Raw genomic sequence first — 15639 nt, forward strand, 5'->3', positions numbered from 1 at the left:
CTGAAGAGAATCTAATCAAGGGCTATCTGTGGAAGTGTAGGTAGCTTAGAGGAAGCAAGCAAGGAATGAGGAAGCACCCGGACAGGGGCGCAGGCAACTCAGTGGAAGCTGTGACTACCCCTGGGTCTGAGAAAGCAAGTTGAGGAAGCAGCTACTATAACCCAGGGAGAATAGGAGTTTAAGAGTGGCTGCTGACAGGAGGTGTGGTCTTGGTAAAGGAATTCATCCACCAGCAAGTAGTGACCAAGCAGGGAGGGAGCCAGGAAGGGCCCCAATCTTCTGCTTATCTTCCCATGGACTGAACCCTCTAGGAAGCCAGGCGACAGGGAGTTAGTTGATACAGTCTGTGAAAGTCATTCTGCCAAGACCCAGAGCAGGGTAGAGAGAGGATCCTTGTTTAGAGAATGGGCAGCTCATTTTGTATGTCTTGCTTCCTGAATCAAATTAATTGCAATCTATATTGGTTCCCACCATTTGTCAGTCAAATACTGACTTTCAGCTTCCACTACATCTGGAACAGGACAAGGAGTGAATATTTGCCTTTGTGCCTATCAGCAGGTGTCTAGGCTCCTGGATCTTGAGAAGGACCTCAGTACCTACCTTCTACATCTGAGGCTGCCTTACACATCCCAGCATGATAGCTCTGTTTTGTCCATTTTTCCCTGCTTAGTAAGCACTGAAAACTAATCCAGGCTGTCTTTAAGAAATACAGGGTGGCTATTTTATTTCCATAACTGGATTCAGCATATATTTACATAGTGGCTATCCAATATCATAGAGGCATACCTCTGTCTGAGAAAACAGAAAAACAATTAGTAAAGAAGAAATTAAATCTCACTTAAACCACTTAGTGTAGCTTTTTTAAAAAGAAAAACAACAACAACAACAACAATAACTGCTGGCCAGGCGCAGTGGCTCACGCCTGTAATCCCAGCACTTTGGGAGGCCAAGATGGGTGGATCGTTTGAGGCCAGGAGTTCGAGACCAGCCTGGCCAACATGGTGAAACCCCACCTCTACTAAAAATACAAAAATTAGCCAGGCATGGTGGTGGGCGCCTGTAGTCCCAGCTACTCGGGAGGCTGAGGCAGGAGAATCGCTTGAACCCAGGAGATAGAGATTGCAATAAGCAGAGATCATGCCATGGCACTCCAGCCTGGGCAACAGAGAGAGACTCTGTCTCAAGACAAAGAAACAAACAAACAATAACAACAACAAGCCACTTTTGGGGGATGCTTTTGCATACATTGTTTTTCACTGATGGCAGATATGATCAAACATGAACAAAGCAACTTATCACTGGAATGAAGGTTTTGAAAATCCTTTCTGATCAACCAAATGGCTTGGTTAGATAGCATCTAATTTTTTTAAAAAACTGTGTAGTTTTTATCCTTATTTCTAAATAAAAGCAAATAAACCAAAACCTTGAGCTACTAAAAATGAACCTTAAAGTGACTTGGTAACAACACTCCTTCTTCTTCCCACATTTATCAGAGAACTACACAGGTAGTAATACTGAATAAGGTCCTTTTTTAAAATTTTTTCTTTACAGTCAAGGTCTCGCTCTGTTGCCCAGGTTGGAATACAGTGGTCTAATCACAGGTCAATGCAACCTTGAACTCGTGGGCTCAAGTGATTTTCCTGCCTCAGCCTCTGGAGGAACTGGAACTACAGGCGTGTGCCTCCACACCCAGCTAAGAGAATAAATTCTTGCATGTGAAAAAATAAATGAATGAAATTATTCTACCTTCTGTTCATTCATTCTGATGACCAATGACCCTCCCTGCTATGAATCTCATTGCTAATCTATGTCCCGCTACAAAATTCATCTCCTCCTTCTCTTTCCCCCATTAAAGATGGAAACAACTGAGAAATCAGTTCTGCACGTGATAAATTTTCAGGTGACTAAATTTTTCCATAGTAAAATAGATCATTGCATCTATGTTACTACTTACAAAAATACGAAGATTCAAAAATTAATTGGTTGGCATGTTTACTAATCCTCCACTCAGTGGAGAATTTCTATCCCTACTCCCTACCTCAAAAAAGCCCAAGAAGGTCAGGGACCTGTTTTGTCTTGTTCCCCCATGGATTCCCAGCTGTCGTCAAAGTCCTGACACAGTACAAGCTCACCCAACAGTTCCCAAAGTGAATAGAAATCTACAATGTATCACCTGCAGCTACAGCTTCACTCTAAGGATATACTACTCCACTGGTGGGAGTCTATCTGTACAACATAATGATTACGACAAAAACAAGGACATGAGTAGTAATAAAATGCTACTGAGTGTCATGGTCTGCTCTACATGCTTTAATCTGTTAATTAACTTAACCTTCAAAACAATCCTACAAAAGTCCTATGAAGTAGGCACCATGACTATTCTCATTTTACAAATGAGAAAACCCAGGCATAGAGCAGGTGTGTCATTTTCCATATACTATGAGTCAGGTAAAGAGGGGACCCAGACAGATAGCATTGGAGCCAAACCTCTGAACGTCTAACTGTAATGCATCTACTTTATCCTCCTAAAGAAAGTAACAGGAATTCCTTCCAGATACTAGCTGCGGTGTTTGTGTTTCAAAAAAAATGAGTGAGTAGTTGAATTCATTTGTAAAAGTTTTGAAAGTGTACCAACTTAGAATTTTGTAAGTTCTTCACAATCAGATAAGTAATAAAAACATAAGGCTCAGCCGTCTTTTCCAACACTGATAACCCACTGCAAATGGTTTGTTACTTTTCTTATCCCTACAATCATCGTTCGACTACTGTGTTTTTATCAGAACCCACTGGGTTTAGAATGGAAGGACGAAGTAGAGACATAACACTCGGTGATTAAAAAATAGAACACAAGTGTGTCTAGTTCCTAAGAAGCAGAGAAAACCAGATAGGTGGTCTTTCCCTCATATCTAAGATTCTTCCTCTCATGTAAGTTTCAGAAGAGAGATAGTTTTTTCTTCAAGATAGTAGATCCTATTTACAGAAAGTTTTCTAAGAAAGTAACAAAGGCATCAGGAGGATATAATTTCCTCTGTGGCTTTGCCCAGGGTTTAGTGGACAGTGAGAATGAAGGAAAATGAAAAACCCCAGGAAGACAGATACGGTGAGAGGCAGAGGAGAATGATTCAGTACAATTTCTTTATTATTATTAAAACACCCTGTTCTTAGAGCAAGAGTCTGCACTGTATTTGTGTTTTGGTCACCCTTTACTTTCTTTTGAAAACATTATTTATTTACAGGCACAATCCCTGATTCTCTTTTTCTTTCTAACTGTTGATAAAAGCAATGAAATGTATAGAGTTCTTCAGTGCCATTGCTGAAAAGTCAAAGTTGGGTTAGGGAAAAGAGTCTTATTGGTAAGTAAACAACTTACAAAGATGAAAGGAGACAGAAGAGCTTTATTTAAGTTCTCTAAATAGAAGTTCAAAGTTAAGGAAAAATCACTTTAATTCCACGAATAAAAAAATTACAAACAAGTAGCCATGTATTCTACACTAGATGAACATGAGTGTTGAAGCACAAGCAAGGTGAATAAGAAAGGTTTTCATTTCCCTCGGCGAGGAACATCTTCTCCTTTGTCCTCAGCATCAGTTTTACCTGCCCCAAGTCAGTGCATCACAAGTTTTTCTGTTAGAATACTCCTTAAGATGCAGGGCAGCAAGCAATCCTCCAATTGTTCCAGGGTATGATCTTGTTTTACTTTTTAAATTACTACTATTTTAAGATTGCAATAGTTTTGGGGGTCCAGGTGGTTTTTGGTTACACAGATAAATTCTTTAGTGGTGAATTTTGAGATTTTAGTGCACCCATCACTGGAGCAGTGTCCCAATATGTAGTCTTTTATCCCTCACCCCACTCTCAGGCTTCCCCTTGCAAGTCCCCATAGTCCATTATATCACTCTCTATGTCTTTGCATCCTCATCGCTTAGCTCACACTTATAAGTGAGAACATACGGTATTTCACTTTCCATTCCTGAGTTACTTCACTTAGAATAATGGCCTCCAGCTCCATCCAAGTTGCTGCAAAAGACATCATTTCATTCTGTTCTAGGATGTGTTCTAATACCAGTTGTTGCAAGCAAACTATTTTTTGAAGGATCAAGATTTATATGAATAATTCATACAAATTCAGCATTCTATTCCATAATATAGATCTTGTTTTAGTACAAAATATCTCTACCAAAATATCTGAGTAAAACTGATACTTAAAAGAGATTACTGTATCCACCTATGACTTTTCCTACGCAGCCCTGGGAGTAAGACAATCCCAGTTGAGAAGCACAGTCTCAACTGGGATTAACCAGTTAGGTGATTGCCAGTTACATTAAATGATAGCCTATTGGAATATCTGACATCATCTCTATTCAACACTCCAGCATCCAAAGTTAAATATGACGGAGAACCACACACATAAAAGAAACCTGCTCACAACTGACAGATTTGTTTGCAATTTACTTCTGCTTTAACCTCTAAAAAATGATGCTAAGAGGCAATGAGCTTATCTAAAAGTGATTAGCAATAACAAAAAAAGTGAAGCAAAATTGACCTCATAAACCACAAAGCCCAGAGCTTAATCGCCTACATTTCTCTTCCTGCAATCCACTAACTAGCTAGCCTGACTAACACATTTATCTTCCCATGTTTCTCAAACTTTTACCATTTTCAAAAAGTCTCTCTATTTACTTTTTGTAGCCCACTGTCACTAGCAAAGTGCTCCTTATCTCTTAGCTACAATGCTATGAAATGTCAGTCTGCTACATAAAAAGACCAAAGTAATCAACTAAGTCCCCTCACACACTTTCTTTCCCCCATTTTCCTATGCTTCCTTTCCACATGCACTGGAGCCATTGAGTGTGCAATATTTTTCTCAAGGAGTCTGAGAAAGTGTTAATACTAACAAAGAAACCATATCAAAATGACACACTTTCTAGAAAAAACCTTAAAAATACCCTAACAAGAGCAGGAGATCCCTCTACTTTACATAACCCCTTCACTCTTTATCTTCATGCTTAAAAGAAAAATCACACTTCATGTCAGAAACACAACTTTGAAAGACAAGCGTTAAAAATGAGTCTGCACCTGTACTCTTGCCCCGTCACTTTATATTGCAATTAGCTGTGTATATGTCTGGATCCTCTGCTAAATGGTGAGAACCTGGAGGGCAGGAGTCACATGGGACTCATCTTTGCATCTCCAGTCTCTGGCTCAATGATGTCCGTTCAAATGTCCATTCTTGACTATTAACTGGACTGATGTTTCTTTCTCATTTCTAATTTGACTCCAAGATCTCCTTGTTTTGACTATGCTCATATGCTTTCATCACTGAAATAAATTCGAGTAGCTTGGTTTGGGGGGCAGGAGTTTGCAAAACGAGCGACAGTAATTACTGCTAAGGGGTAATGGGGGAAGACACCAAGTTTAAGAGGCCAATTGCAAAGGCTACTATATGGCCATTAGAATAAGAATGTAAACATATTACTGATAAGGCACAGAATTAGATTGGTTGGAAGAAAACCTGGGTCCCATTTCAGATGAGATAAGATATGAGAAGTTTTACAAAAATATTTCAGGTACTTAGAGCACTATACGTATTAGTTATTACTGTTATATCACTGCATTCTGAATACATCCTTGTCTTTGAAAATTCCTTAACTTTACTTCTTGTTTATTTCCCCATACCATGATATTCTAGGATTAATGACAGTGTTTGTAAAGTGTTTTGAAATCCCTGAAGTGTTATAATCAACCCAAGTACCATTTTATTTATGCAAACTGTGTCTACGCAGCAAGTCCACTTAAATACCTACGATTGGGAACTGCTGTCTCATAAGGCTTAATAAATAATTCCCTCTGGCTCTAAAAGCAAGTACTTTTTCAATGACAATGGGAGGGAAAGCAAAGGAATTGCTTTATGGCATCTGTTGTGTAACGTTCTTCTAATGGCACATCTCGATAAATGCATGAGAGTCCTTGGAGAGTTACAGCACACAGTAAAGAGAGAGTGATAAAAATCCCAGTATTTCTGAAAAGGAAGGCAAGACAAATTAAAGTTAGCAAGTCCCCACAGTTTACATCAATAAAAATCATCAAACTAACCTCTACTTTACACATAATGGCAGCTTCCTAGGGTCTCTATTGGTGAGGCAAAAATTAAACGCAATATTGAAATGGGAGCAGTGAGGCGGTGGTATACAAGGAAAGGGGAGGGGAAATAACACTCTACAATTCAGAACCCAGGAGATAAGATAAAATATGCATGTGTGAACTGCCTGGACCAATCTAAACCAAAATAGCAATTTTAAACACATTATATGCTTGGTGTGATGCATATATTCAGATATTTAATGGAAGTGAAGGATTAATGCAGCTCACTCAAGTTAGGTGACTTTAAAAAGTAACACAGCTAATAAGTAGCAGAATAAGATTACACCTAAGCCACAGACCTCCAAGCCCAGTGAACTTTGCACCCTGTGCCTGATACCTTTCATGTGTTAGAGACAGACTTTGACTTCTAAAACCAAGAACCAAGGATGTTCAGTGGGAAGGACTGGTATACATAGGTAGCGAAGTCTGAAAGTCTGCAAGTGAGAACTTGACTCTGCCAATAGCTTTCTGTAGGACCCAAGACAGGGTTTTTAAAACTCTTTCCTGCCTAATAGTCACTTCACGATATTTAAAAGTAAATGAAATAATCTACACAAAACGCTTTAATATTCCAGTAAAAATACTATATGAGTAATCCCAAATGCCATCATTTAACTCATCTAAATTAATCAGAAGAAAGGAAAGCTGCTCCCTTTATATACTTAATTCAACTTGCCCTTAAATGGAGGAATTCCCCAAAACACTCCTTAATGCCACATATTTGATGGAAATATTAACTCTCAAACTCGTATTTTATAACCCTTTGTCTCACTGCATTTGAATAGGCTATAAAGGCATTCTCAAAACCAACTGTTTTATTAGAATTTTGCGTACTTCTAGAGCAGTCTGGAAGTACTCGATAGTGAAGATTATAGGAAAGGAATCGATTATTTACCTCCAGGTCATCATTGGGGATAGCTCTTCTCCACTTTGTGTTCCATCTGATGTGTTCATAGGCATTGACTACAACTTCAATTGCTTTAGGACAAGAATGGCAGGCCTGTATCACCTGCAGAGGAAGCACAGAGTTTCATTAGCTTGATACACATATATGGTTCATTATTTTTGCTCACAGAGGCATCAAGAGTTCACAGACCAGTGGGCATGGTAGCATGTTCCTGTAATCCCAGCTACTTGGGAGACTGAGGCAGGAGGATTGCTTGAGCCTAAGAGTTCAAAGCTATCTTGGGCATCATAGCAAGACCCTATCTGTAAGAATAAAAAAACAAAAAACAAAAAACAAAAAAAACCCAGAACCCACAGACTAATTAAGCTCCCTGTATTGCTAAAATGATTTTAAGAAGTCTCATGCCTTTAAGTATTCCAGTACACTGCCACCATGGCAGATAGGCAGATTAATAAAAATCAGATCAATTTCTTTCACCTTCCACGAGCAAGTGAAAAAGAGTCACTAACAAAGAAGATGAGAACCGAAGAATTACTTTGCCTTTGTACATAACTGAAGCAATTTTGAGACAGACTGGACACAGAATACGTTTCCAGCTGCCTGGGAAACTCTTCCAGCTCTACAGAACATTTTATCAAAAAATTCTATGTTAATCAATCAACTTAGATTCGCTGGTGACCACGAGGTAAAGTAAACTACAGAGTAACATGCAAGTTGAGCCTCGTTATCTTCCCAGTTGAATACCTGCAGAGGACTGGTGTCATGTACTAAACCACACTTATTGATGTTTTACCTTTCATCAACAAATAAAAGACGACATGAAATTCAGTTCGCTCTTAGCACACTCTGCTTAACAGTTTATTGACCAACCAAAAATACTCGAAAGCAGAGTCAAAGTGGCCAGAATTTCCTTCAGGAGACAGAAAGATTTAGGTTTAACATTTAGATCAAACTAGATGGATGTTTATACACTTAACCAACTTTTGGTGTGGCCAGGAAAAGGCCCTCCTGAGTCCTAGTTTAATCATCTTTCTTTCCATTGCCACCAGACAAGCAGCTCCAGCCACAGACCTGCTCTTCTAAATTTTCTCATCATGAGTTTCATATCAGTCCCATTTTTCCCTTGAAACTTTGGAAAACATAAATCAACTTCTCCAAGGGGTCCTCCTAAAGCCCCTTTCACTTCATATTAGGTGAGGAGGAAGCCCATCCTTCACCATTAGAAGAGAGGCATGCCTCTGCACTTAAACAACTTTCTCCAAAGACATTTCTTCCTAATTTCCCAGACCATCTCAACCTCAACTTATTATTGTTGAGCAAAAGATCATAAAACCGACTTTCCCTCCATAGGGAAATGTGATGCTTGACAACCTTCCTCATAGGTGGTCTACCATTGCCTTTTTCAGTGTAGGGTGGTAAAGACCTAATGTCTTGGGATCACAGATAAAACACAGACGGAAAGGCTATGATCTTAATACCCAACTAAGTAAGAGTGTGTGCATGTGTGTGTGTGAGTGTGTCTGTGTGTGTTGACAGTAAAGAGGCCAACCTGGATGGAGTCAGGGAAGGGCTAAGGGTCAGAGCTGGTAAGATGAAGCCAGCTGGCAGCACACCTGGAAGCCAGTCTGAAGAGCTTGGGATTGACTTGACAGAGAACAAGAGGCTATTATACACTCTTAACAAGAAGAGGTGATATTCAACCTATCCATTCCATTAGGAAGCCTTTATTGAGCACAGGTGTAGTACTATGACAGTAATTCTGGGACATTTATGACCTGTTTTTTGTCTTTAAGGAGTTTACAACCTAGTTGAAGAGAAAAGACACAAATAATTTCAAAGAGTTAGAGAGCAATATAAGTCAGTAAGCAATAAAAGACTAACTTAAAGATCATCAAGTGCTGCTTGAGCACCATCAGCAACGCACAGAGGAGACCAGTGCATCAAGGGCAGAGAGTGGAGGGGAGGCTGACGGGAAGTACACCAACCGGCTCCTAGGCTGGCGTCAGCGCTAGTGCTGGGAAGGAAGGGTGGCTGAAGCTGGGAGAAGGAACAAGTCTAGGGCTTAATATTAATCAGATAGGAGGAGGAAAGAATACAACTTGGAAGCCAGAGATAGAGGACAAACAGTTGCCACTGATTGACAGAAATGAGGAACATACTAATCTGGGATGGACAGATAATGAGGAGGAGGATCGTTCTTTTTTTTTTTTTTTTTTTTGAGGCAGAATTTTACTCTTTTAGCCCAGGGTGGAGTGCAATGGCACAATCTTGGCTCACTGCAACCTCCACCTCCTGGGTTCAAGCAATTCTCCTTCCTCACCTCCCAAGTAGCTGGAATTACAGATCATGCCACCACTCCCGACTAATTTTTGCATTTTTAGCAGAGACGAGGTTTCACCATGTTAGTCAGGCTGGTGTTGAACTCCTGACCTCCAGTAATCTGCCCGCCTAGGCATCCCAAAGTGCTGGGATTACAGGTGTGAGCCACCGCACCCAGCCATTCATATCAGCCAAAAATGTACACAATAGCGGCTCCCATGAGAAGGCTGATATATAGTTATTATGTGTCATCAAAGTATGTGCTGGCTAAAGCCATAAAGTTCAGTGACATTCTAAATGGGTATAAATGGAAAAGATAGAGGATCATTACCTACAGCTTCAGAAATCCTAGTAGGCATGAGAGAGGAAGAAAGGGAAATAACAGCTACCATTTTTTGAGGACTTACTATGTGCAAGAGACTGTGCTAAATCTTCATATACTTTAACTTGCTTAGCCATTCAACAATCCTATGAGATTGGTCCTATAATCATCCCCATTTCAGAGATTGAAGGCCAAAGGCTGAGAAAATTTAACCTCTGGGTCTTTTAGCTAGGAAATGGTAGAGTCAGGATTTAAACTCAAGTCTGCATGACTCCAAAGTCAAAAGAAAACCAGACACGTCAGAGTAAAAGACACCAAATGAAGAAAGCATTCAAAGTGAGGTTATCACAGGGGTCGTGAAGATCAAGAGATGAAGACAGATTAAATACTAGCAGATTGAATTAGAAGGTTAAGTCACTGGGAGTTGAGTGGACTGAAACAGGTAAGGAACAGATTATGGGGGATAAATAAAGGATAAACGAAAAGTTGTAGCTAGGGCTGGCCTGCCCTCATCTTTAAGACCCTTGGTGTCATAGCATGCAGAGTATTAGAGGCCCAATAAATAATTTTCCCTTCTTAGTGTAGGACCCATTAAAAAATGAAATGAAGATGACAATCAGAGATCAGAATATCATCTTTATTACTGATAAAATAGATCACATATGTTTAGTTAGGGGCCATACACAGATTCTAACACTCTGCCCCTAAACTGAATTTATGCCCCCAAATTGCAGGCCTCTCCCTGCCAGACAGAGTTTATTATTGGAAGCTTGCCACATGAATGAACAAAGAATTCAAAGATCCTCTAGACCCAAGGTTAAGCAAGCTAACTCAACTCCGCCTCCCAACTCATCAATCTGTTAAGTGAAGTGAGAAGGTTGGGGACAGAGATTAGTGGGGGTTTTATTTTAGTAGCATTTTCCTCATGAAAACATGAGACAAAGGAAACATGAGACAGCAGACTGGTGTGGACCCCAAAGGGAGAAACCACAGCCTCCTTTTGGCCTTCCCAGCCCAGAAAACAGAAGATGCTCAGTAAGCTTCACCTTCATGAGTCTCTGGCATCTCTATTCTCCCTTCATGGAGGAACAATTAGACAAAAAAAAAAGCTATTTCTACTGTGGTGACTACTGGAGAGAGATTTAGATACCTCACCTCATCATCCAACCCCAAAATCATGGATTAATACACAATCTATTAAAAAAGAGATTCAAGGTAAGTCTCCCTGCCTCTCTTCTCATCCAAACATCATCTGTAAGTCACTTCAGCAGAAACATTCTCAAGCCACTTGCACTCTTATATATTGATATATATGTGTTCAGAAAGGTACTTAATGATCAAAGAGAACTGCCTAGCTTCATACACAGCATTGTTCAATGGCAGAAATCATCCTCACCTCCCCCAAACCCTCATGTTACCTTTCCTCCTGTAGAAAAATGTCTTTCTTGCCCTACAAGAAAACCCGATCTTGGCTCCCTGGGGTGTCACTTTCTTCTGAATTATGCTGGGAGGAAAAAAAAAAATCAAATGTCCTTTTGTACCCTGGAAAGCAATTGCAGACCCTATAGTTCTTTTTTCCCCCGCTTATGTAATTTACACATTGGCTTTCAGTGAAATACACCCTCTACAAATTTGCTTTGTGTTTGGAAGAAAGCATCTTCAGCTCTGACCTTGTTCCTTGTAAATAAGGAAACTGAATTCCCCATCCACACAAGAATGAATCACTTTATCTTCTGGATAAATGAGTCAGTCACTTACTTGTCATAAAGATGACTTTCTCTTTGGAAAGTCAGACTGTGGAGTAGTTGTTCTAAATCACTTTGAAGCATGTACATAGTAAATTGAATAGTTTTGCTTTGCTTTTCCTTTGGAAGGGGTCCAGCTCTCCTACACAGTCTGTTGAGTAGCAACGAAAATGTTTGTTTGTAATACCAGCCATCCACCAGTAGCCAACTCTTATCTTAATCTCTTTAGCATACAGCCAAACTAAAGGAACTCAAAGGAACAAAATAACTGAATAAGAAAATGCTAACCATGGACAAAGTTGGTTGGAACATACAATTGTATGCCTACTTTAGAGGCTGGTGGAGCCATCAAGAAAAGCCAGCAGGGGAGATGCCTATGCTGGACCAAGAGCACATGTTGAGAGGAGGAGAAAAGAAAACACCAGGGTTGAATGCTACTACTGGAGTCCACAGCAAGTTTCAGAATACAACTCAACATTTAGTCTCTGGGCAGGGACTCACACACATACTGTCGCTCCTGGTTGGGAAGATCGCTATAGTAAACCAGGCCCAGGAGCACCAATTCTCCTGCTCAACACATGTGTAAGAATAATAATAGTCATAGCCATCATTTGTTTAATGGTTACCATGCCCATGGCACTGTGCTAACCACTTCTCAAATACTATCTCATTTAATTCTCAAAACAACCTTACAAGAAGGCTATTACTAATCATGAATAAAGTGATAGAGTATGTTTCTCTGGCACCTTCATGCCCTGTGTCCCTGTCCATCCTTTTCCCTGGAAGGAAAGTAGTCTTTGAACGACAATATGCAGAAAATCATGCTTTGTGAAGTGAGCTGTATTACAGAGGTAGATGTTTTTGTCTTCTAGAGGTAACATCATGAAGAATGACCAGCCCTTAGCAAGATGTAAGTAAGAAAAAAAGATGGAAGTAAACAAAGATAGAGATGTTTATAGATGCAGGATAAGACTGAAGGGAGGAACTGGAAAGAGACTCTGCAAGGACTGAAAGAAGTCCAAGAGAAAGGGGAAAGAAATGTTTGGCACCATCCTCTGGGCTTTGAGCATATTTGTGATGTGCTATGAGTAGGAATAACTTCCTTCTGGGGAAGGATTCAGTCTGCATATTATTGCCAAGGCCTAAATTCAGGGTATACTCATTCAACAGGGGAAGAAACTGAGGCCCAGAAACTTTCAGCAGTTTATTTAGTCACACTCTTAGGTAAGTGACAGAAATCAAGTTTGACCCCAAAGTCTGTGCTTCTCACCACCCTCACTATTTCCGCTGTGAGTCTAAGCTACCCTCATCTCTCATCTAAATTATTACAACTTTGCTGGCTCCCACTCAGAGTTATTCTCTTAAAGGCAGTCTAAAGGATCATTTTAGAATATAAATCAGATTTTTATTTTTCCCAACTCAAAATCTTTCAGTGACTTCCTCTCCCATGCGGAGTAAAACACCAAGAACATTCCCACAGCTTACAAGGCCACATATATGGTCTGCAGACAACCCACATATATACCTCTTGGATTTATCTTCCCCTTGCTCACTCCACTTCAGCCACTGTGGCTTCCTTGCTCTCCTTCAAACATGCTTAGCCCTCTCCTACCTCAGGACCCTCTCACCTGCTTTTCCTTAGGCCTGGAATGCTCTCCACACCTCCCCATCAGGTGTTTGCATGGCTTGTTCCTCCACATCCTTATTTTTTCTAATCAACTTAAAGTAGCACACATAATCTGGCATTCTCTCTCTTTTTTTTTACCCTGATTTTTCTCCATAGTACCTAACATATCAGAGTATATTTATTTGGTTTTGTTTTGTTTGTTTTCTGTCTCCCACTAGAAAGTATCTTTCATGAAGGCCTTTGGTTCATTGCTCTACCTCCAGCAAATAAAACAGTGCTCGACACTTTGGAGGTGTCTAGTAAATATTTGTTAAATAAACAAATGAGTGAATTTGACACTTACTCTGTGTGACTTGATGAAAATATATTAAGACTATTAGCTTTAGCTTAATCGCCTTTTAAATGTGAATAATGCCAGTGCCTACCTCAGAGTCGATTATAAAAATAAAACGAAATAATCTGTATAAAACCTATTTAGAGCTCAACACAGGACAGTTATTGTAACATTCTTCTTACTCTATTCCTCGTCTTAATCATTTATAGTTCTCTAAGAAAGTTTTGTAAAAATTCATGACATTCTGGGTTTTACATACAATTTAAAAAAAAGAATTAGTTAATCTTCCATTAACATCCTGATAACCAAGAGAAAATTCCTTACTGAGATCACAGGAATTGCTGAATCCATCAAATCTTCATTTGAAAGTTCTCTGGTTTGTCCATCTGGAATTTGTCCTGACTGAATGAACTACCCTTAAATTCTCTAGTAGAACTTTTCTTCTAACTGAGCCTCACACTGCAGGACTTCAGACAAGTCCCTGACATTTTACCCAGGTAAGAGGTAGAACTTAAGCTGTGAATTCAGAAAAACATCTGTTAATTTGCTTTCTGTGGCCTACTTAGTCAGCTGTTGTATACTTCAAACTCTTCTTCTTGTTAGTTAAATTTTTAGAGTAAGGGAGAATCCTAAGTATAGTACTATTTGATTTATTTTCAGATAAAATGCATTTTGGCCTCCAAATTACCAGCAAAAAAACTGTGCAAAATTCGCTCTCTTCCATATTTCTGTAGCACTCATTATTCTTCTACCTTATCATTTATCACAGCCTATTAAAATTACCCCTTTATTTGTTTGTCTCATCTGCTAGATTCTAAGCTTCTTGAGGATAGGTCCCATGTCTTAGTCATATCAATACTGTTAGCAACTGGTCCCTACGAGTCTGTTTGAGATTACGACTGTTATTAAGAAAAACTGTGCAGTGTGATATCATAAGAATAGATGCTAGAACCAAAATATCTAAGGTTGAATCCTGGCACTGGCACTGTGGAAGCTCAGGTAATTTACTTAACTGTGCCTCAGTTTCCTCCTCTGTAGAATAGGGGCAATAATAATATATACCTTGTATGATTATTGTAAGAATTAAGAGATACAAAATTCTTGTAACAGTGTGCTTATTTATTATATATAATAAATATAATTTTTAGTACTTAATAAATGTTAGCTTTCATTAAACTGGAAAATCGGGTGGCCCTTTCATGGCTACAAGCTAATTTCAAAGCAGACTGAGTCATCTTTAGATCAGTCATTCTGTTTAAAAGATGGCAAATGTATGCCTGTCTAACACTATTCACCTTTCTGGCAGACTTACCTCAGTCCCCCAGGAAGCCACCAGTGCATTGGTGTTCACACAAGGTATAAAAAATTATTTGCTACTCTTGTTCTCATTCTAGCTGTCACACCCAATTTCAAGCAAACCTAGACTAGGATGAGATGAGGAGACAGCTAGGATTAGGTATGTAATGGAAGGTCAAAGAGGATCAGAGGTAGTTAGCCCAGGACTCAAGCCTCAAACAAGCTTCAGTTACTTGGAGATTTCAGACAGGGCCGCCATTTGAATCTCCCTCAACCTCCTGACCACTGGGCAGAGCCTCACCTTGTGGAACTGGGGAGGGTATATTCGGGCGGCACCATGGTTCAACAGGAGCTGGTAACAGATTTCAGGCTGGGCAGCAGGGCGCACGGAGGTGACCTTCAGCACGTACTGGATGGCAGCACAGCCGTTGATATCCATGAGATTGGCTTCGGCGCCAGCTTCCAGCATCATGTGCATGAGCACATGGTCACAGTTCCAGGCTGCCTTGTGGAGGGGAGATTTAAAGTCGTCATCCCGGGCATTGACTTCGGCTTTGTAGTCAAGCAGCATGCGGCAGACGAGGTGGTGCTCTGTGCTGTACTCCTGCTCCTTAAAGCGGAGGGCCCAGTAGGCGGCGATGGCCAGGGGGGTCTCCATGTGGGCATTCACACTGTCCACTATGGCCCCGTGTTCCACGTAAAAGGCCACCAGCTCTGAAAGGCCGAAGTGGGCAGCCGTGTGCAAGGGCGTCTCCTCATCTTGGTTGTTGGTCTTCATGTTCACATTCGCCCCTATAAAGGGAAATTGAGGAAGACAATTATTTAAACGGGTTTTGTCATTATTCCTAAGGTTCATTAAATAAGACTTTTCTCACTGTTTCTCTTTTAACTTCTGACTGCCATATAGTATCCCTAGCCCTCAACCCCTTTGTCCCCAGGCTCCCTTCC

The 15639-nt window shown here is 40.2% G+C and overlaps 1 protein-coding gene across 1 annotated transcript in view; it reads right to left on the reverse strand.

The window, feature by feature from the left end:
- Positions 1 to 3375: 3375 nt before the first annotated feature.
- The window catches only part of ASB4 (ankyrin repeat and SOCS box containing 4), a 53206-nt gene continuing 40942 nt past the window's right edge, over positions 3376 to 15639 (reverse strand). Inside the window, exons 3-5 of the mRNA XM_015134300.3 lie at positions 14993 to 15483; positions 7037 to 7150; positions 3376 to 6019 (exon numbers count right to left, since the gene is read on the reverse strand). Coding sequence (XP_014989786.2) covers positions 5831 to 6019; positions 7037 to 7150; positions 14993 to 15483 — 794 coding nt within the window. The 3' untranslated portion in view covers positions 3376 to 5830. The remainder of the gene's footprint in view (positions 6020 to 7036; positions 7151 to 14992; positions 15484 to 15639) is intronic.

The sequence above is a fragment of the Macaca mulatta genome, chromosome 3, assembly GCF_049350105.2.
Source record: "Macaca mulatta isolate MMU2019108-1 chromosome 3, T2T-MMU8v2.0, whole genome shotgun sequence".
NCBI classification, from domain to species: domain Eukaryota; kingdom Metazoa; phylum Chordata; class Mammalia; order Primates; family Cercopithecidae; genus Macaca; species Macaca mulatta.